The 24,596-nt window shown below is 32.2% G+C and overlaps 2 protein-coding genes across 2 annotated transcripts in view; both read left to right on the top strand.

Moving 5' to 3' along the window:
• The window catches only part of LOC145323873 (uncharacterized), a 34,092-nt gene extending 17,446 nt beyond the window's left edge, over positions 1-16,646 (top strand). The window contains exons 2-5 of the mRNA XM_080166460.1: positions 8,417-8,561; positions 8,882-8,980; positions 9,300-9,398; positions 16,307-16,646. Coding sequence (XP_080022586.1) covers positions 8,417-8,561; positions 8,882-8,980; positions 9,300-9,398; positions 16,307-16,370 — 407 coding nt within the window. The 3' untranslated portion in view covers positions 16,371-16,646. The remainder of the gene's footprint in view (positions 1-8,416; positions 8,562-8,881; positions 8,981-9,299; positions 9,399-16,306) is intronic.
• A 7,297-nt stretch (positions 16,647-23,943) lies between these two features.
• Positions 23,944-24,596, top strand: part of LOC145323870 (putative cytochrome P450 6d4) — a 101,140-nt gene continuing 100,487 nt past the window's right edge. The window contains exons 1-2 of the mRNA XM_080166457.1: positions 23,944-24,093; positions 24,215-24,276. Coding sequence (XP_080022583.1) covers positions 23,958-24,093; positions 24,215-24,276 — 198 coding nt within the window. The 5' untranslated portion in view covers positions 23,944-23,957. The remainder of the gene's footprint in view (positions 24,094-24,214; positions 24,277-24,596) is intronic.

The raw sequence follows: 24,596 nt of genomic DNA, 5'->3' as shown, positions 1-24,596 counted from the left end.
ATAACGTTTTCTTTTTCGTTGGCTTAACAACTTTGGGGACTTAAGGAATAAGACAATGGACGATAAATTGATGAAAATTTCCCATTTACGATAAGAAATAAACAAATCATTGTTCAAAAAGTTTTGAGGACTTTTATCGAATTTTGATTGGTTAGTTTATTAACTATAGTGTCCAAACGTCCAACCCCTAATCGTAATGTATAGAAGGGGTAATTTTGTTTACCATAATTGAGGATGTACATCAATTAATCTGCCATTGTCTTATTCCTGTAGGTTCCTTTATTTGGGTATAGTCCCTTTAGTGGCAAGGGGCGTTTCGTCATATTCTAAAAGCAAGGCTTTCTATAATTAGGGTCGGTCCGTCCTTTCGTATGTACGTCCGTCTGTACATCCGGAATGGATAGCTTTTTTGTTAATTTATGCATGTTAATTGTCCTATCGATTTCAAACTCTGCATTGTGATTCCTGTAGTAGTTAGGTACGATTTAGAAAGCGCAGCAATTCTATAATCATTATCAGAATGTCGGTATGTTCATTTTAAACATGTAGATTTTTTACTTTTTTAACAACAAATTTTTATGTGATCAATTATCCGATTGATCTGATTTTTGTATATTTTTGTATATTGATTCCTGGGACAACAAAGTACAATATTATAAGCTAAGTAACTCTATAATCAAGTCCTCAAAATGTAAGTATGTCCATAAACATTATCCTGTATGAACTGGTTATAAAAATTTGGGTACAAGTGTAATTTATGGTCCAATGGCACCTCCCTCCTGGTTTGCTCAAACAAATGCATCATAAAACGGTTTGAAAAATAAAGCCAAACATTAACCCATTTACTAATTTAAAACAAGTAAATTTGAATAACAAAATGGTTAGCTCTTAAAAAATTAAAAAGGATGACAACATCTGACCAAACCTTAGGTGTTCAAACTACCAATAATTTTAATCTGAAGATAGGTGCTAATAATGTTTATTATAATCAGATTGAGATATCAAATTATCCTCCATTGTTCATTATTATGATTTTAGATAAATTTCAGGGAGGGAGGAACATTGGGCTGTTTATTACACTAGACTCAAAAGCATTTAGTAACATTTTCTTATTCATTGCAACTTTGCGACTTTAATTATCGGTTTATTGAGTTGAGTGTCCAAATGTTTCAACCACTAATTATAATCTACATAAAGGGGTTAATTTTGTGTATCATCATTGGGGATGTACATCAATTTATTGTCCATTGTCTTGTCCCTTTAGATCCCTGATAAATTTTGAAATTCTATCAATTTAACCGTTTTGTTGAAAATAATAGTGAGTCATAGAGTAGCTAAGCTCAAAAGATTGTGTTAATTCCACTGCTGCTCTGTATGATACTGAGCAAAGGGGGAGGGGGGAGACTTGTCCTTAAACATGGACTTGTATTCTTACTTTTCTACCGATTAAAACGAAATTTGATGCTTATCCACAATTTTATTCCGATACAAAAGGCTAATGTTTAATAGCATAATGTTGTTTTTTTCTTTATTTTAGTATTTAGTATTTACGGTGAATGTTGTTTGTCATCCTTATTAAATTGAACTAATATTATTAAAATGGCTTAAAACCTGTCCTTAAGCAATATATGTGCTAACCGCTCAACTAATATGGTTCCCCTTAACAATACAGCTTAAAATTAAACCACCTCTATTACCTTAATAACAAATAAAATATTATTTGAGATGCAAAGAAAGGATGGAACAATTTAGTTTGAATGGGAGGAGAAAAAACAAATATGAATAATCCCCTCAACCCCTAAGTATCATATAACATAATTAACAACATTTCTTTTCGGTCAAATAACTTGACCTTGTTTGAACACCCCCCCCCCCTCCCCCATCACACACATCCAGATATATTTTTAAGAAGCGCAGCTTCTATTCAATTTGTTTGGCTGTACGTCACAACGTATCTCCTTCAAAATAAACATGTAATCTATTGTAACCTAAAGTTAAAAAAATGTATTAAACATTTTTTTAAAGATCAATAAAAGTTTTAGACATGCTTAGAGCTGAAACTGATTTAAATTTGGAAATTATTTTCCTTGTTTCACTAATAAGTCATTGATTATTAGGAAATTCAATCATAGGTTAAAGTGAGGCGATCTCAGTGGCGAGGCAAAGTTGGTAATTTTCAACACACTTTCATTAAATGACACTTTTCTCCATGTTTTAATCGACTGATATGAAAATCATTAAACCAAAGTTGTTTGTTATTAAATTACACACAAACAAGGATAATAACATCCATAAAAGCGAAGCTCTGAAACGATATGACAGACGAACATTAACTTTTGTTGAGTGTCAGAACTGAATATACAAAATATAAAAATATAAGGTTTGACAATATTATACGTAAATTTGTTGCAAAACTTCTTAAAAACAGAATTCTGTTTAAGAACATACTGCCATTTTTAATACTTGATTATAATATTGTATAATATTGTACCTTATTGTAATAGGAATCAGTAATAAGAAATCAGATCAATCGGATGATTTTATCACATAAATAATTCTTATTAGAAAAGTAAAAAAACCAACATGTTTAAAATGGATGTACGGACCTTCTGGTAACGATTACAGAGTTTCTACGATTTCTCAATCGTATTTTACTACTACAGGAATCACCATGCAAAGTTTGAAATCGCTAGGACAATTCTAACATGCCTAAATTAACGAATAAAAGCTAACTATCTCGTACGGGCGGACTGACCGACCCTAATTATGGAAAAGGTTTGATTTTAAAAAGTATAAATAGTAGCTGTTCATAGGAGAGTTTATAACTATTTCTGCAAGGGTATCATTATACCGAGAGTGATTGCATCAAGAAAAATTCCAATCCCCCCCCCCCCCCCAAAAAAAAAATCAATTAAAACAAGGATGACAACATCCATTAAAGCAAAGCATTAAAACAGTAGAACAAAAGGACATTAACACTTGTATAGGAGAGTTTATAACTATTTCTGCAAGGGTATCATTATACCGAGAGGGATTGCATTAAGAAAAATTCCCAACCCCCCAAAAAAATCAATTAAAACAAGGATGACAACATCCATAAAAGCGAAGCATTAAAATGGTAGAACAAACGGACATTAACACTTGTATAGTGTCTGAACTGAATAATCAGAATGTAAAAGTATAAGAGTCAAAGCAAAATTGTAAGTAAATTTGTTGCAAAACTGCATGATACAGGATAATGTTTATGGACGTACTTACATTTTTAAAAGTTGATTATAGAGTTGATTAATATTCAGTATACCAAAAATCAGATCAAACGGATAATTAGATCACATAACAAGGATGACAACATCCATAAAAGCGAAGCACTGAAACGTTAAGACAAACGGACATTAACACTTGTATAGTGTCTGAACTGAATAATCAGAATATAAAGTATAAGAGTCGAAGCAAAATTGTAAGTAAATTTGTTGAAAAACTGCTTGATACAGGATAATGTTTTTGGACATACTTACATTTTATGAGTTGATTATAGAGTTGCTTTGCTAATAATATTGTTCTTTGTTGTCCCAGGAATCAATATACCAAAAACCAGATCAAACGGATAATTAGATCACATAAAATTTTGTTGTTAAAAAAGTAGAAAAATCAACATGTTTAAAATGGACGTACGGACATTATGGTAATGATTATAGAGTTGCTTCGCTTTTTAAATCGTACCTAACTACTAGAGGAATCATCATGCTATTTTTGAAATCGATAGGACAATTCTAACATGCCTAAATTAACAAATAAAAGCTATCTATCTCGGACGAAAAATTAACATGTTTAAAATGGACGTATGGACATTCTGGCAATGATTATAGAGTTGCTACGCTTTCCAAATAGTACCTAACTACTACAGGAATCATCATGCAAAGTTTGAAATCGATAGGACAATTCTAAAATGCCTAAATTAACGAATAAAAGCTATCTATCTTGGACATACTTACATTTTATGAGTTGATTATAGAGTTGCTTTGCTAATAATATTGTTCTTTGTTGTCCCAGGAATCAATATACCAAAAATCAGATCAAACGGATAACTAGATCACATAAAAATTTGTTGTTAAAAAAGTAGAAAAATCAACATGTTTAAAATGGACGTACGGACATTCTGGTAATGATTATAGAGTTGCTACGCTTTCTAAATCGTACCTAATTACTACAGGAATCATCATGCAAAGTTTGAAATCAATAGGACAATTCTAAAATGCCTAAATTAACGAATAAAAGCTATCTATCTCGGACGGACGGACGACCGACCCTAATTATAGAAAAGCTTCGCTTTTAAAAATGTGTTGTTAAAAAAGTAGAAAAAACAAGGATGACAACATTCATAAAAGCGAAGCACTGAAACGGTAGGACTAACGGACATTAACACTTGTATAGTGTCTAAACTGAATAATCAGAATATAAAAGTATCGAAAGAGTCGAAGCAAAATTGTAAGTAAATTTGTTCAAAAACTGCTTGATACAGGATAATGTTTCTGGACATACTTACATTTTTAGGACTTGATTATAGAGTTGCTTTGCTTATACTATTGTTCTTTGTTGTCCCATGAATCAATATACCAAAAATCAGATCAAACGGATAACTAGATCACATAAAAATTTGTTGTTAAAAAAGTAGAAAAATCAACATGTTTAAAATGGACGTACGGACATTCTGGTAATGATTATAGAGTTGCTACGCTTTCTAAATCGTACCTAATTACTACAGGAATCATCATGCAAAATTTGAAATCGATAGGACAATTCTAACATGCCTAAATTAACAAATAAAAGCTATCTATCTCGGACGGACGTACGGACGGACGTACGGACGGATGGACCGACCCTAATTATAGAAAAGCTTCGCTTTTAACAACTTGTTTACAATTGGAAGTACGGACATTCTGGTAATGATTATAGATTTGATACGCTTTCTAAATCGTACCTAACTACTACAGGAATCACCATGAAAAGTTTGAAATCGAAAGGACAATTCTAACATGCCTAAATTAATGAATAAAAGCTATCTATCTCGGACGGACGGACGGACGGACGGACGGACGGACCGACTCTAATTATAGAAAAGCTTTGCTATTAAAAATGTGTATAACTCTATTCTCTAATACAAAGTAGCTTGATGTCTTTCCGTCTGTCTGTCCCTTAAGATCTTGGTAACCACTGAACTGATTGGATTCTACTCTTTAGGGGAAAAAAATCTGTAAAAAATCTTGATTTGACCAAACTTATTTATCTAGGGATAAAGAGGTGTTTTTAAAAGAGAAGCGAAGCGAAACTGAGGCCTAGAAAATAATGGATTTTAGTGGATAAGACTTTTTAAAAAGAATTTTTTACGACTTTTGTTGGCAGGTTGACTGTCTACTATTAACAGGGATCTTAAGGGATTGGACAAAGTAGCCCCAAAGTAGATAAATTGTTATAAACCCAATAATGACAAGCCAAATATAATTATTTGTTAAAAACTTCAAGTACTAATAGTTTCAAAAGTCATGCAAGGTTGAGTGATTTTTTTCGGAAAAAATTTACAAGTACCCCTTTTTGAAAAATTAGAAAATAAACCCCTTTTACCTAACATCATTAAGGATGCTATATTGACGAATATTACATCACTAATTATCTTTTCTTACCCAATATTACACACTTAATTATCTTTTCTTAAAAATACAGAAAATATAAAAATTAATAAGGTTTGTCATATTCCTATTATTCATAGTTGATTATTTTTTTTGAAAATAAAAATAAATAAACAAAATCATATAGGATAATCATATATGTAATATTCATTTTTGAGATATTGGATAATTTCGAATTTAGACAGCCCAAGGTACTATGTCTGCTAAAACTGAAGATTATATCTTGTCAAATAGTCGTAGCTTCAATAGTTTATGCCCGTAAGTATGTCTGTGGCTGTGCATTCAAGGGGGTAAAAAAGGGACAGAATAATAGCCTAAAACGATCCTGAGACCTTTGTAAAGCGTTTCTCAAAAGGATAACTCAATCGGTTCAGTAGTCTTAAGCTGAAGACAAATAAAAACCTTACTCTTTTATATAATTGAATGTATTATAAACGTATTTAACGTGAATTTCGAAAAGGAAAAGCTAGACAATTTGATTATACCCAATTAATTAAAAACTTTTAATATAATCAACCTTCAAAATTTTCAACTTTTACGTATAGGTTTTGTATCTTGTTGCGCAGTTTTCTTCATATGAGGTATGTTAGACCGTCTTCTCGTTTGCCAATCAACGTTAGCAAGGTTTACCAGTATCATGACTATTGCTCTAGAAATATTGATTTGTTGCTTCGCCCCTAGCCTGTAGGGTTGGATGAGGAGGAAAGTATGACAAAATCCACAAAAGCGAAGCACTAAAACTGTAGGACAAACGGACATTAACACTTGTATAGTGTTAGAATGGAATAATCAGAATAAGAGTCGAAGCAAAAATGTAAGTAAATTTGTTGAAAAACTGATTGATACAGAATAATGTTTATGGGCATACTTACATTTTTAGGACTTGATTATAGAGTTGCTTCGCTTATGATATTGGACTTTGTGGTACCAGGAATCTGTATACCAAAAATCACATCAATCGGATTATTAGATCACATAAAAGTTTGTTGATAAAAAAGTAAAAAATCATCTTGTGTAAAATGGACGTTCGGACATTCTGGTAATGATTAAATCGTACCTAATTACTACAGTAATCACCATGCAAAGTTTGAAATCGATAGGACAATTCTAACATACCTAAATTAACGAAAAAAGCTATCCGTTACGGACGGACGGACGAAAGTACGGACGGGCCTACCCTAATTATAAAAAAGCTTCGCTTTTAAAAACACCACTAATACGGGCCAGAACTTACCAAGATCTTTAACTTTAGAAAAAAAATTTACTCCCATTAGAGTAACAATTAAATGCGGGGCTCGGCAGCTATTGGCAAAGTCGATATTCACCTACTTAAAGCTGCAGCAACCCACAGTTTATAACGCGGCTACCGAGCCCTAATAAAAGGGTTTCTTGACTATATAATTTAATTTTATATTTTTTTCCTACTTTGTTACTGCTACGTATAATTATTTTGTTTTACCTAAAATTCTCATGAAAATAAGAATGAAATTAAGTTGTTGACAAATTTAAAAAAAACAAGGACAATAATTTTTAACAGTAGCGCGGCAATAACTATTAACCAACAATTTTTTGAAAAAAGAAAAATATTGTTAATAAAATCAAACATAAAATTTTATTTAATTTCTGTTACCTTACTTTACTTTGTTTGAATGGATATAGTATATGCGTGGATATTATGGCTGGGGAAAAATAGTCCTCAATTTAGGTAGCTATTTCCCCAGTCGTTTATTAGTCAGTTTGTTTATCCAGTACGAGGGGAGGGTAAGGGGTAATGGGATGGATGGGGAAGGTCGTTATTTTAGCCCACTACAAGTTTTATTAGAGAACATGAAAATCTGGTGCAATATCCAAGTAATAATGAATCCAGTGTTGTTTGACAGACGGACAGACGTTAATCCTTATTATAGAGTGGCTGCACTACCCAAAACAGTTTAGAGTTTGTGAGAAAGGAAGTATTATATCATAACTTGTAATTATAAGAAATTCTAACAAGGATAATATTGTCATTGTACTTAAGAAGCGTAGCAACAACTAAAAAGAATTAATTAAGAGGGCAAAATAACTTTAAAATGCAAGCGACTTGTCCCATAGATCCATAAAAAGGGCACTTTTATGAAGGGGGGTAGGGAGATTGAAAATTTTAAAAGGGAAGGTTTTTCTTTTGGTAGGTTGGAGAATGAGATTCACTCCTATAAAGGAGTTAAAAATCTTCCTGGGACCTATAGAAACTTACTGTTAAGGAGAGCCAAATCGGTCCATCAGTAGGCTAGATATTTAGCTACATACAAACAGACAGTCAAACTTTCTGATTTTATTTACTTATTTTGTTTTCAGAAAACTAAACTATTTTTGTGAGAACATAATAAAATGATTAAAATGTTTGTCAACAATTAAATTAAAAGCGGAAACGTCTTTCAAACTTGTTGTCATTTAGTAAATTGTTAACAATTTAAGCATTTTTGTTAATAAAGAAGAATTAAAATAATATTATTTTCAATTCATTATCGAAAATTTAAAAGGGAGGGAAATTGCAGACAAAATAGCCTTAAACCATCTTAAGCTGTAAAAAAAATGAATCCTAGGACTTCCTAAAGTATCCATAAAGGGTTTAATGGTTAGCGAGATCTTAATGGAAGAACAAACAAGAAAATTCTACTCCATAAAAAGGATCATAATGAACCTACAAAATTTAAAATTGTAATTTGCTCTAGATTAGAATTTTTTTATTTTAGGTGCCTATATATCGAGTTGTGACCCATGTCAAGACCTGAAACCCCGTGGGGGTCGGCTGCCTGCTGGCAACAGCATCCAGCAGCAGCAACAACATCTGCTGCAGCCGGCAGCTACCTGTGGCAGCAAAGGTTGCCCACTGCCAGGAATAATATTTGAATATTTAAACCAATAAATATCCACTGGATTAGAACCGGTTCTAAGCCATTCTGGATAATCATATATCATATAGAGAAGGAAAGAAAAAACCTAAAATCAATTTAAAGCTTCACTGAAATGACGAACTTAGACTTTCAGTAATTTTCTATATCTTAAGCTAAAGACAAAAAAAACTTACTACTACTATATAATAGGATTTATTTACTCTCTGAGTAGTATTCAAATTTCACGTACAAGCATAGCAAGTTTTAAGAATAGCTACCCTACCTAGAAAATAAAAAATATATTCAAGTAAAATATTACCCAGGCCCAACAAGTACAAACCGATGCCACCAAGGGGGACTGATGGCAGCTAACATGATTGAACCTGGCACAGAATCTTCTAATTGTAGCCATAGCAGCCATAGGTATGTACATATATGCAATTTATTTTACAGTAATTAGACAAACAAAAATAAATATTTTCCCCTGATTTTTGTGCTACTGTCCATGTGATTTTTATTTATTTAGCTTTACATCTAAATAAATTTCTGTCTATTAATCTTTTCTTGTAACCCTATAAAGAAAACTTTCTATTCATCTTCATATTTATGAATCTATTATCTATAGACCAATATATCTATTAAACTATCTATTATTCCAAATCTATTTATTGGGTTATCCATTTATCTAAATTATCCCATATTTTCCAATTTTATACTTGTTTGTTCATCTATTTTTGTCTAGTGGAGAGGATCAAGATGATGACTGTCATGGAGGCAACAGAACTCTGGAGTATGTACCATCCAATATGAACCTGGCAATTAGAACTGGTACTCTCTCCAGGTATAGATAGATAGATAGATACAGAACTCTGTAGTATGTACCATCCAATATGAACATGGCAATCAGGACTGGTACCCTCTCCAGGTATAGATAGATAGATAGATACAGAACTCTGGAGTATGTACCATCCAATATGAACCTTGCAATCAGAACTAGTACACTCTCCAGGTATAGATAGATAGATAGATACAGAACTCTAAAGTAGGTACCATCCAATATGAACCTGGCAATCAGGACTGGTACACTCTTCAGGTATAGATAGATACAGAACTCTGGAGTATGTACTATCCAATATGAACCTGGCAATCAGGACTGGTACTCTCTCCAGGTATAGATAGATATTATTATGCGTGAAATTTTGGTGGATAATTTTTGTCCAAGTCCTTGTCTGCTAGTGTGATAAGAGAATGCACGGAAAAGTAGCATTCCAAGCAAGCGCGCGTGTCTCTGTTTTTGGGTTGGAAACTGTTGGGTTAATCATAGTTAAGACAGAATGTCTTTTCTGCTGAGTGAATGCTTTCGGTAGTGGTGTGGGGGCTTTATGATTTCTTAAAGCAGATGATGTTCAAATGTTTTTTTTAGGCTAAATAAAGCACTTAACTGCCTGCAAAGACTTAATCCCTCACCTGGCCGAGCATTTCTATAATTTGTGGTGTTCAGATAACGTCATAAATAGTATACACGGCTGTTCAGATAGCATCCGTGAGACAGACAGACAGATAGATTAATATATTAATAGACAGATAGATATAAAAAGACAAACAGAGAGACTAATAAAATGCTGCATGATTATTTTATGGTGTGTAAATATAAAGTCAGACATAGAACAAACAAATTTAAAAGTTAATATACACATGAGGTTGTTAATAAATTTTATGCCTGGCTTTCATTAAGGGATTGGACAATGGACAATAAATTGATATACATCTCCAATGATGATGAATAAAACTGTCCCTTCTTTAGATAAAAATTATAAAGTTTATAAATTATAAAATTGTAAACTAGTTTGGAATCAACCTATCAGAATTCAATAAAAAGAAACCAAATCTTTAAGCCAACGAATGACATATTGATGTTAGAAAAAAATTGGACACCATTGTAATTTACAGTTCAATATCCTCTCCCTCCCTGAGGTTTTAAAAAATTTAATAAATCTTAAATATTTGAATAAATTGGGTTGAGGGTGTGGGCTTTTTTAGTAAGGTTGAGCTAACCTCTACTGAATATATAAGGACCTTACATGGACCTTTATCTGACTTTTTTTCAAACAAACTTTACCATACCATACAGTTCCTTTCAAAACATTCCCCCACGATTAATCCAAATCAAATGAAATTAAATAAACTGTCGGTTTTAACATGAAGATATAGAATGGGAAGTTATACTTTACAAAACAGCCTTTTTTTTTGGTGTGATAATAGTTATATCTTTCATCGTATTATAAACTGCTTTCCGCGGATATAGAATGTACAATTATATATCCGCGGACCGCGGGGCTAAAAAACTGGTTTTAATCTTATGATTGTACATTTTTATATTCGTAGAAAGCGGTTTATAATACGATGCTAGACATAGTTTTTTCGTATGTATGAGAACCGGTTCCTATCCACTAGATTCGAATAAATACGAGAAAATAATTGATATGATATTCTGGTCTTTGCAGTAATGGTTCTATTTTTAAAGTCTTCATAACAGAAATCGATCTTAAGTGAAAAGACAATAAACAACAAATTGATGTTCAATTAACTAACAAAATTACCACTTCTATAGAATAATATAATAATATTAGTGTAGAATTTTGGACATTGAATTTTGGTACTACCCCACTAAATATTTCATAAAAGTTTACAAAGTTAATGATCAGCGAATGAGAGATTGTGTAAAACTTTTAGAATAAGTATAATTACAGTCCAATATCCCCTCCCTCTCTCTAAATATCATATTGAATATTTCAGACTTTTCTTATAATTTTGTTGAAATGTCTGAATGCAAAAAGGATTGAAAATGTGGGGCAATAACCAGGGCCGGCCAATTAATAAGAGAAATGAGATAAGTTCTTAGGTTTCACCAGGAAGAGAGGAGACATTAAACTTTAAATTTCACTGGTACCCAAAGTTTTATTACCAAGTTTTTGTATTAGTTGGCTCAAAAACTTTGGGTACTTAAATTGATGAGAGAAATGAGATAAGTTCTTAGGTTTCACCAGGGAGGCAGTGGACATTGAACTTAAAATTTTACTGGTACCCAAAGTTTTATTACCAAGTTATTTTATTAGTTGGCTTAAAAACTTTGGGTACTTACATTAATGAGAATAATAAGATAAGTTCTTAGGTTTCCTCAAGGAGGCAGTGGACAGTGAACTTTGAATTTTACTAGTACCCAAAGTTTTATTAGTTGGGTTAAAAACATTGGGTGCTTTTATTGAATTTTGAATGGTTGATGTCAAACTTTCAAACTAATAATCTTATATACGGAATTAGTTATTTTGTTTCTCATCATTGGGGATGCACATTAATTTATCGTCCACTGGTGTATCCCTTAAAATCCCTGGGTTTCAGTCTTTTCTTAGACAGGGATATACAACAGAAAAATAATTGTTACCTTTTTTTTGCCTTTTTTAATATTTTTTTGTGGGGGGTTGATATATTCTTGTCTCCTATTTGAGATAGAGGGCTAAAAGTTTTTTCTGAATATTCCCTGATTTACTATATAATTCACGTGGTTCGTTGGTCTGCCGGTTATGCTACAAAAGAAATTGATATATTTTTATGCATAAAGGTTTCGTGATGTTTATCCCTTTCAATTATTCTTAATTTATCTATCCATCTATGTTTCTCCAGGGAGGCAGGGGACATTGGACTGTTTATTCGACTAGTCCCAGAAGTTTTATGATAAGATTTATTTTTTACTTGTTGGCTTGACAAATTTGAGGACTATCATTAAATTCTTATTGGTTTGTTCATTAAGTTGAGTGTCCAAACGTTTCAACCACTAATTTTAATCTATAGAAAGTGTAACTTTGTGCATCATCATTGGGGATGTACATCAATCTATCGGTCACTGTCTTATCCCTTTAGATCCCTGATGTTTCTCTGTGTTGAAAACAATACTACAGATCAATGAACTTCTCTAGCAATTTAATTTTCTTAAGGATATTTAATGAGAATGCTTCCTTCTAGTATTTCAAGGGATATAGGTAAAATTAAAACAACGAATTTGCTATTAGGTTAGGTAAAGTTAGGGAGAAGCAGGGTTAGAGCTCCAGAACGAGGTATAGATTAGGTGTTTAAAAATAAGGGGTGGGTTTCATTGGTCAACATACTGAAGTTGTCATCCTTGTTTTTTTTCCGTATTTCGATGTGTATAAAGATACAAGATAAAATGAAATAAGTTTAAGTCATAAAATGATACACGATTTTTTTCAAACACACCATCAAAAATTCGTCAAATATAAAGTTTTAAGTAAGAAAAGTACATACAGGCAAATGTTACCCCTTATTTGGAATATAATTAGCGGTTGAAACGTATGGTCACTCAATCTAAAGAATGAACCAATCAAAATTCAATAAAAGTCCCCAACGTTGTCAATGTAACGATTAAGAAAACGTTATTATAAGACTTTGGGGACTACTGTAATAAACAGCCCATGTCTCCTCCTTCCCTGAAGAAACCATGCACACAGTTTCAGATATCTAGCTTTAACAGGAGCGAAGAATAAGAAACTAATAATGCTGTATTTCAGTCCATTTATCTATCTCTACTTTCCTAAATAACCCTTAACTATGACCATAGACAAATAAATATGAAATAAACAATTTCAAAGGCTTAACGTCATAATAAACAATAGATAATAATATTTAGGTCAAAATTTTATTCAATAATAAAAAGTATTAAAAATAGAACAGGATATGATTTTTTTAGTATTTTTTTAATGAAATGATTTTTATGGGTGGAAGCTTTACATATGTCCCAGGATGGTTCTAGGGTATTCAGTGTTTAGGTGGTTTTAGACAATTTTCTTCTAGTTTCTTGGGAGGGAGGTATTTATCTACAAGCAACTTTTCTTGGAAGGAAGGAACACTAAGACAGGCACACATCCTGTTACTTTTGAATCAAGATAATTCATCTATGCTATCTATATGTTTTAATCAAAATCTGAGGTCTGAAACTAGAAACAAATATGTTAAATTGAATATTTGGAATCTAATTCAACCATCTTTTCATGAGGACCAATTTTAGAACTAATTCTTTACGCGTTTTATTACTACTTTACAGCACCTACCCTTATTTTTAAAATAAATTAGAAATAATATGGAGGGTACATATTTGCCTTTACAAATTCGGGCGGCCGTAGCCCACTTGGGTTGGTAAACCAGACCCCCAATACAACCTAACTTAAACTAGCTTAAAGAAATAAACAAACAAAAGAAAAACTGCCCCCTCTCCCTCTTATTTTCATTTTATTTTCAGTGCTCTACAGAGTTTTTGTAGGAAACTGCCAAAATAGAATAATTATTATATCATGTATGTTGCCATCCTTGTTTTATATCATTAATTTATAATGTAGAGTCTAACAAATAGGTCTATCTGTAGATCTTGTTGTCCTTATTGATTTTAAACTTTTTTCTTTAAATCTACCCAAGGTGCGCAGTTACTCTATAATTTAAAATATACGTTACAGCTATAAGATACTTTTTTTGTAGCGCAGCTGCTTCATAATTAAGTATGGCTGTCTGACAGTCTATCTGTTCTAATGCCCTTTGATTTGGAACTTTTTTCTTTAAATCTACCTCTAGATTCGTTGTATCTCTAAAATTTTGAAATGTACACTACTAATTGACTTTATTCTTTTTACATTAAAAAAATCTTTTGAAAACAATTTAATTTGAGTAATAGATCTCTTTGTCAAATCGTGCAACCAACCTTTTGGTTGCACGATCTTTGTCTTTTAGAATAACTTCTTCATTGTAGGTTTCAGCTGTTTATAAACCATTGCATTGGTTCCAAACATATCAATCACTACTTTTATTCCGCAGAATGGTTACTTTTTTCTATTATAATTGGGGATGCATACCAATTTTTCGTCAATTGTCTTATACCTTAAGATCCTTGAGATAATCCTAATATTTTTTAAAGCTATGCACCTTTACTGTCCTTGTAGGCTTGTGCCCGTATGTCAATGTTGATACAAGAGTTAGATTTATCATCTGGTTAATTTCAGGGATCTAAAGGGATAAGACAATGGCCGAAAAATTGAAGTACATCCACAGACCACAATAATTCTGTAAATCACGTTTGGTGGTTGCAACGATTGAGTCAACCAATCAAAATTCACAAAAGTCACCAAAGTTGTTGAGTCAACCAACAACAAAATGTTATTATTAAACTTTGGGGACTAGTGTAATAAACAGCCCAATGTCCCCTCCCTCCCTGGGCTAATATTTATACATGTTAATAAAACCAGATTTCATTCATCTTTTCTTACATGCATAGCTTTTATATAATTATTGTTTGTATGTTTAAAAATGAAAAAGTCAAAACGTCGCTTCATTGAAAAAAGTTAAGACTAGAAATGGATATAGGTTACACGTGGATATATTGACAAGGGAAAATTAGTCGTCAATTAAGCTGGCTAATATAAACATTATTTATTGGTTAGTTCGTTCATTCAGTAGGAAGGGGAGGGGATTGGATAAAGGGGGTGTTTGGGAGGGTATTGTTATTTTAGTCAGCTGCGAGTATCACTTGAAAACATTAAAACCTGGTGCAACATCCAAATAATAATTTATCAATTGATCTAAAGAAATATTTGAATGTAAGATTTGTCTGATTATTATGTAACTTGGTTTGATTATATTTGATTTTCTAAGGTTTGATTCTAATATTTCATTTTCGTCATCCTTGTTATCAAAAGTATTTGATTTGACAGCCTTTTATACCTTTTAAAGATTTAACCCTTCCCCCATCCCCATTAAAACTAATTGAAAAGGTTTGATGGAACTTGATCTAAATCATCTTTTTTCATCAAAGCTATTAATTGATTATTATATGACAGCCTTTTATTTCATTTTGCTTGTACGTACATATGTTTCAAAGCTTTCAATCAATCCACCAATCACAAATATCTTTCTAGATAGTAATCATCTATAGAATGTAATATCTTATAATTCTTACTAGCAGCTACGGCCCTAGAAGACTCTAGGGGGACTTAAGGTAGGAGGGGGAAAAGTCGACCTCATCCCATTATAAATTTGAGTTTTAAGAGTAAAAATATATTTTTTTTGAGGGGGGGAGGGGGGTGAAGACACCCTTCTCAAAAATAGTTTAAAACCTTCCCAGGACCTATAAGAAGCTTAACTGTAAAGGAGAACAATATCGGTTCAGCGGTTAGCGAGATCCTTCGGGACAGACAAAAACGCTTACTACTTTATATAATAGGATTATAAATTATACATATCCGGTGTTAAATTATGCTGAGCTGGATCTTTAAATCATTTCAATGGTGCGCCAAATCGGGGTGAGCCAACTTTCCACCAATGAGAGCACAGAAATTTATGAAATGCCGCGCTGTGATTGGCTGAAATTCGGCTCAACCCGATCTGGCTCACTACTAAAATGATTTAAAGATCCAACTCTGGTGTCCAAAGTTTGATACCCACGTTCCTTTATTCGTTTGTTTAAAAATGAGTATTAAATTTAGATTGATTGGTTGGTTCAATCTAGCACTCTTTGAGGAAAATTGTCTGTAATACAATGTTATACATGATTTTTCAGTATAGCTAAGAACTGGTTCTAATCCAGCGGATAATAATCGATTTGAAGCCATACTGGAAATTTTTTTTTTTTTTAATTGTCACACGACAATCTCTCTATCTATCTATCATTCTAACTATCTGTTTAAATTTCAGGACCGGACCCTCACACTACAGAGACCCATACCATGCCCTACCAACATCAGACCCTTATCATTAGAACATTTATTTATACAATGGGTGTGTGATAGTTACAAATCACTGTGCACGCACCTAATTTCAACAAGAGTCAAAATGAAGAATCCTGGTTAAGAAAGAATGGAGTATTTAATACAAAATTAATTTTAATGAAGTTTTATATAGTGCCTGTAAAAATGACGTCATACTGGTCTACCAATGGTCAATTAAGATGTATACTGGCCTGCCATTGGCAATTTTATCTTTGTATAGGCCTATCATTGGCCATTTGTATTGTATGACCAATTTATGTATAGTCACTATAGTCACTATAAAGAGCTTCATTTTAATTGTAATGATTATATGGTATTTATCAGTTTGTAAATTTTTTTATGGTGGTTTATCAATAATTTGAGAAGTACACTGTATGGGATTTTACCTCGTAGTAAAATTACCAAAAGTTTGATTTTAATAAACTTAGTGCAATTATTTAGGTATATAACTGATTAATTCAAGATTTTACTTATCTGCTTCTTATTAACATATTTATCCTTGTTTTTGTAAAGATACAGGACAATTACATCCATAAGTAGCGTTACTTCAAGTAAGATTTTTAACTTCAAATTAGAACTTTTAATAATTGTTAATTAAAACCTCATAAGATGTTTAATAACATCCAGCTGTGCCAGCAGAGCTTCAAAGTAGATTCTAAATACTACAAACAACCACTAATCCCAAAAGTTTTGTTATAATGTTTTCTTATTCGTTGCTTATTCGTTGGGGACTTTTATGGCATTTTGATTGGTTGGTTCACTAAGTTAAGTGCCCTAACGTTTAAACCACTAATAGTAATCTACAGAAGGTGTGATTTTGTGTATCATCATTGGAGAAATACATCAATTTATCAGCTATTATCCCTTTAGATCCCTTGGAACATTAGTTAAGGACGGTTTTACACTTTTTTAAAGAGTGACTTCGCTTCTATTAATAGGAAACTGCCCGTAAAAAAATATCCTAAATTAATCTTTGCAAAATTGTTATCATTTAAAAACAAAGGTGTTGCCTTTTTTAAGATGAAAAAAATATTTTGTATCAATGTCTAAAATACATTTAGATGTATTTGATTTATTAATTAAACTAGGATAATAACGTACATAAAAGCGATGCCCAAAAAATATAGAATAGCTCTAACTTAAATATATGCTATAGTATTATATACCATCGGGCCTAATTGTCCTAGGAGTAGCATTTTTGTATTACATTTTTTTTATTTTGGCTCTTATTTTGGAAAATAAGCTTTGAATGTAAAAATAGACGTATAATACTTTTGATTAGGTAATTAGGGCTTAATATTACTTTAATGTAACAGAAAATTCTAAAATAATGTTTTCACTCGATAGGACAATTTTAACATGATGAAAACTATATTTAGATGTGTAAAAAAGTACTTTAAAATGTGTTTTATTGTATTTTCATAAATGTCTTAATTCTAGCATAAATATTGTGATGTTTTTATGTGAAATATTTTTGATTCTCTTAAATAAGGTATACATATATCTCACAGATTAAAAGTATACCATATTGTTAAACATATTTACCTAACAATTTAATTCTTAAGGGGGGGGGGCTAATTTTTGCCCTCTCCATCTGATGGAATAGGGTTAAAAATTAATCTACTTATTGTGATCTTTTGAAATAGTCAATATGTTAAATGGGATCATGGAAGGAAAACGAAGTAGCGGATTTCGTCGTAATTCAGAAAAGCTTTTCTCCTATTTTTAGCCCCAGCGGGGGCTCCAACCCTGCGGGGAAATTATTAACGTTTACCTAACCTAAAATAACTTATTAAAAGCTACTGTGAAAATACGACGAAACTTGCTACTTCATTTTATTTCCATGATCCGTTAAATGTATATATGTTTTTGCTTAATTATAAAAAATTTAAGTAATTATTTTACTCTAACCGGTGACTTTAGATGCTACTAATATTAATGTGCTTATTTTACATATAAACTTATAATTTAAACTAGGACAATTAAGTCTATAAGCAGCGCAGCAATAATAAAACAATCAATTTTATGTAATTTTTTTACAATTATTTAAGCAAGAAATAACAAAAATATTTGTTTAAAATCATTCTAAATTAAAAGATATTTTGCTCTCTATTAAAAATAGAGTCTTATATTAAAAATAAATTAAGTCAAAAAGCAATTATTTTGCTTATAAATGTGATATTTTTAATTGAATTATAATCATTTTATACTTTTAAAATCATTTTTGTCGTAATTATAATTGTATTCCCAATTTTGAAATAAATGTATGGACTAAAAATAAATATTTCATTTCATTTCACTGCTCCAAAAAATCAGATTATTAAGATGATATTTTATAAACAAAAGTTAAAACAGTTAAAAATTACCAGGTTTTAAATGGACGTACGGACTTTATGGTTGAGGCTGTAAAGCTGCTACTCTTTCTAAATCGTACCTAATTGTTTAAGGAATCATCATCAAAAGATTGATGATAATTATACATGCTAAAATCAACGAAAAGAGCTAACTGCTATGTACAGACCCTAATAATAGAAAAGATTCACTTTAAAAATAGTGTCCGAACCATAGACGTCCAAGGGGGGGGGGGGTAATGGGGCGATTACCCCCCCAAACGAGTTTGGAGGTGCCGTAGGCACCCCCAAAAGTTTTTTCCTTTTACCCCCCCCCAAACAATTTTGGGGGGGTAAATACCCCCCCCAAAAAATAGAATATCTCTAACAAACAAAATTTTTGCGCGCTTCGCGCGCATTTTTAATACTAAATTTTTGATAAAATTTAAATTACCCCCCCAAAAAATTTTACCCCGGGGGTTAATTTTGGGGGGGGGGGTAAACAAATTTTACCCCTGCCAACAGATTTCAGGGGGGGGTAATTACCCCCCCCAAACATATTTTACCCCCGGGGTAAAAATTTTGGGGGGGGTAAAAAAAAATTGCGGCGCGCTTCGCGCGCCATTTTACCCCCCCAAAACCGAATTACTCCCCCCTTAAAAAAATTTTACCCCCCCCCCCAAATAAAAAGCTTGGACGCCCCTGGTCCGAACTTAATAAGCAGAACATTGATTTATAAGTCTAAACGAAATTGTACATAAATTTGTTGCAAAATTTTTGCAAATATAGGATACAGTAAAAGGGCATACTTTCATTTTAATATTTGATTATAGAATTGCCTCGCTTACAATACTTTGCCTTGTCATCGTTCAAAAAATCAGATGAATAGCATAATCAAAACATACAAAAAATTTTGTCATATGTTAAAAAATCATGTAATTTTATATGGACGTACGGACTTTCTAGTAACGATCGTAGAGTTGGTACGCTTTCTATGTAGATTTTACCTAACTGTTATAGGAATCACAATACAAAGTTAAAATCGATAGGATAATTCTAATATTTCAATTTTTATAACTATATCATACAAAAATGTTAGACGTACGGAATTTCTGGTAAGGATTATAGAGTTGCTACGCTTTCTAATTGTAATTAGCTACTACACAGGAATCAACATGCAAAGTTTGAAATCGATAGGACAATTCTAACATGTTTAATTTAACGAATAGAGCTAATTGTTCAACTAAAAAAGCTAACCATTACGGACGGACGGACTTATAGAATAGTTTCGCTTTCAAGTTTTATTCAGGATTTCATTTTCAATTATGCATTTTATAAAACTGAATGCTTAAAAGGAAAAATTTAATTTTTTGCGCATTAACGATTAATTTTTCTCAATATATTTTTACTTTGACTTAAATGTATTTATTTGAATAAGCGGGAACTGGTTTTTAGACATTTTCCTGCCTTAATAATTTTATCACGGTCAAGAATAAATATTCGGAAAATAAAAATACAAAAGCCTAAAAAACACAGGACCTATTTAAAGCTTGATTGAAAATTTATCGGTTCTGTGATATTGTTATATATTATTAAAGCATTGGGTTATCCTTAAAATAAAGTAACAGGATGTTTGACTGTCTGTGTGTTTGTCTGGATGTCAGTACCAAAGGATTTTGCTATCCGCTGATCAGGTTCTCCTTTACAGGGTCCTGGGATCTATTTTTGGGAGGGTTCTGCCACCCTCCCAAGAGTAATCACCCAGGTATAAGGTATAACCAACAAGCAAATTAATTCGGAAATTGATTTACAAAAAATCTAGAAAAAATCCCCCCTCCCCCCAATTTAAAAAAAATTAAATTGTTTAACTACAATTAAAACTGGGAGGGGGTACCCCCCCCCCCCCCCCTCCTAAAAACAAATTTATAATTCAACTCCCTCTCCTCAAGTGACCCCAGAGGCCTTTACGGACGTTTCCGCTAATATTCCATAAACTGATATTGGACAAACTAGTCCGTGTCTATTCTTCATATTTGTTGGCATGATGGATAGTGGACAAAATAATGCCACGTCTCGCGGTCGCAGCGGTCATGCGTCTTATTTCAGATCTTAGTTTTCGCTATTTGATTTTAACTTTTTTGTCCATAAGATAAAAGCGATGCTTGCAAGATTATTTAATTCGCTATAATATAAAGATATTTGTTCTCAAAGCGTGAAATCTGAGATCTGAAAGTTGCGCATAACCGCGTACGAACGCATGAAACTTCATTTTATTTCTAGTCATCGGTTTTTGATTGGGTTTTAAATAATGCCACGGTCGTAACGGTCATGCGTATTGCGTCACATTAAAAGGGTGACGCAAATTTCAGATCTCAGTTTGCGCTATTTGATTTACTATTTTTCTTTACTTATATAAAAGCGATGCTTGCTAGATTATCTAATTCGCTATAATATAAAGATACATTTTTCTCAAATCGCCAAATCTGGGGTCTGAAATTTGCGTATCCCTTCCAACCTGACGCAAGGCGCATAACCGCTACGACCGTTGCATTATTTTGTCCACTATCCGGTTTTTAGTATTGGTTTAGGAGAGAGGGGGAGGAGGGAGTTGGGGGATAAGACGCTTTTGACTTAAAGTTTCTAAAGACGCACAACATGTAGTCATCACAAATTTAATATACGAAGATGTACAATAACAAAGAATTTTAAAATTCTAAAATGACATAGAAATACATACTCTGTTTTTTATACATGATGATAGACACACAGTATCCTGAGAATATATACAAGTCTAAAAAATAATAAAATATTGCTTTATGAAAGATGATAACATCCATAAAAGCGAAGCTTAAATTTGTTAGTGCACCGACAAACGTCCTAATGCGACAAATCTCCTAAACGACAAACCTCCTAAATGACAAACGTCCTAAAGGACAAACCTCCAAATGCCACATCTCTTAAGTAAAACTGCCTACAAATTTATTTTTAATTAAATCTTCCAAAATTTGTTTAGTAACTTTTGAAAAATTTTAGGACGTTTTACTTAAGAGATGTCGTATTAGGATGTTTGTCCCTTTAGGAGGTTTGTCGCATTAGGGGGTATGTTGTTTAGGAGGTTTGTCGCATTAGGATGTTTGTCGCATAATGAAGTTTAGGGCGTTTGTCACATTAGAACGTTTGTCCCTTTAGGAGGTTTGTCAGTGTACCAATTTGTTGAAATACAGAAATGTTTAAGGACATACTTACATTTTTAGGACTTGATTATAGAGATGATTCTCTTATAATATTTTACTATGTTGTCCTATGAATCAGTATTCCAGAAATCAGATTAATCGGATTATTACATCACAAAAAAAAATTAAAAAAGCTATCCGTTCCAGACGAACGGACACTAATTATAGAAAAGCTTTGGCTCTAAGAATCTCTTTGTTTTTCACATATACATTTTATTGAATAAACATAGCTGTCTATAGTGCTCTAGTAAAATGGGGATAGATGTCACTGCTTTTGGCCTACCTTTTTATTGACATTAGTAAAAACCCCATTTCCTGTCTTTTATAGGGATTTCTTTCCCTCTAATATGACATCAATAGAATATAGGTATGCCAAAAGTTGTGACATCTATCCCCATTTTTCTAGGGCACTAAACAAAGCTACATCAAAAACACTTATTGTATGCAGTACATACTAGTAATATAACTGTGTGGCTCATGAACGATTACTTCTAGTTTTTCTCATAAGCTAGTGGATTTAAATCATGTATATTATAACCTCAAATTTGTACTCTTGTTAAAGCATATGAAGAAAAATACTTATGTTTAGTCTAGTTTTCAGCGATCCCAGATTAGTGCATTTGGCACTCTTATTTGCAGAAGGTGGTGCATCTGGAAACTGTGGTTGTACGAAAAAAAGTTTAAATGCACCCCTTTTAAAGTAGTGCATTTTTTAAAAATAATAAAAAAAGATGGTGCATTTTTTAAAAAATTGACAACCGTTTTAAAAGGCATTTTTTGTGTGTGAAACGGATTGGCTAAGTTATGGCTGGGATCACTAGGGGCCACAAAGTAGTCCAAAATAGTCCCCTCTCCTCTTTTTTCCCCAATTCTTCCTATCAAATTACTACATATAGTACGTAGTCTTCATAGTTATTTATTGTGAGATGTGATGCAATTGTTGTGCACTTCAGTTGTTTTTATGTAATTTGTTTCGAGTTAAACATGAAACAAACTATGAATTTATGTATTTTGAATGTTTATAATAGATACGAATTACGAATTAAAGAATATAAATCATGTACATTTGAAGTACGAGATATTATTTTTTTGTTTAATAGAAACTCAAAAAAATCATTTAGAAAATAGGAATTTAGACCCATATTATTTAAAATTGTTAGAGCAGATTTTACTACAACAAACAATGATTGAGAGAAACAGTTAAAATGGTCCATCTTGATAAAGATTCATCTTTACTAATTTTTAATGAGCGATCTTTGGCAATTAGAATTAGCAATGAAAGTTGAAAAATTATTTCATTTTAAGCAAATATAGGGTAACAAACATTAATAAGATAAAATTTTTCTTTGAGATGAATGAATTTGAAATATGTATGTAAGTATGTGCGATGTACGTACATATATACAATTTAACAGTCTTAAATCAATTAATAGTATTATATTATTATTTGGATTTTACTCCAGATTTTTAAGTAAACGCTAAAAACGCTAAAGTAAGCTAAAATAACGATCTCCTCCATCCACATCCTTTACCCCATCCCCTGCCTCCTTACTGGATAAACGACCCGACCATTAAAAGCGAGGGAAAATGGCAACCTAAATTTATGACAATTTTTCTCTTTTTATAATATCCACGTATATTCTACAATAATTCCATTTGAAATTGCCGAAAATTAAATATTTGTTGCCATAGAGTTGTTGTTGGCGTAAAACTTTTTTATTAATGTAGCTGAAGGGAAGTGGGTAAGAAGAGAAAAATGAGGGAAGAGGGCTGTGGGGAATTTTCACTTGCAATTGTTTTCCAGAATCACATTCCCTAGTCCTGGGTATATTGTTTTATAAATGCTACTAACGATTGGAGCTCAGCTACTCTGAAATTTCTTATAATTGATATGTTGTAGCTGTCTATAGTACTATAGCAAACTGGGGATAGATGTCATTACTTTTGGCCTACCTATTCTTTTGACGTCAGTAAATACCCTATAATAAATAACTAGATTTCAGTTCTTAAAGAAATGTTGGTAGAACTAGGATTACTGGTTGTCACCCTGTTCCTCTGGTTATATTGGTACATCGTCAAGAACTTTGGAAAATGGGAAAAGCTGGGCATCCCATGTGTCAGTGGTTCCTTCCCATGGGGATCACATAAAGGTAATTATCATTATAGCTGTTTTTATTGCCCTAGCAAAATGGCATAGATGTCACCGCTTTTGGCCTACATATACTATAACCAGTCTAAACCTTATAAATGATAAATCATTCTTTTTTCTAGAACTTTTAACTCAGAAGAAGCACTTAAATGATATATTTCTGGAGGATTATCAAAAATTTAAGGTAAAATTAATTAGTTAGAATAGTCCTATCGATTTAAACCTTAAAACAATGTTTCTTTAAATCAACGAATGTTACTCTATATTATATAAAAGTAAAAGGAATCAATATGGTTCTCCTTTACATTGTAGCTTCTCATAGGTCGTGGGAAGGTTCATAACTACTGTGGGAGGGCTTCCACCAACCTCCCAAGAGAGATAAAAGAATATTTTTAAAGTGCCACTGTATGACTTACTGGACCTTTAAGGGTGCTGAAACTTTTTTTTTATAAAACTAAAATTTAAAGTAAGGGGGATGGTTTGATTTTCCCATCCACCTCAAGG

This window comes from Acartia tonsa, chromosome 7 (assembly GCF_053477335.1).
Source record: "Acartia tonsa isolate MP-2025a chromosome 7, ASM5347733v1, whole genome shotgun sequence".
Classification (NCBI taxonomy): domain Eukaryota; kingdom Metazoa; phylum Arthropoda; class Copepoda; order Calanoida; family Acartiidae; genus Acartia; species Acartia tonsa.
This window is presented reverse-complemented; position numbering and strand designations above follow the sequence as displayed.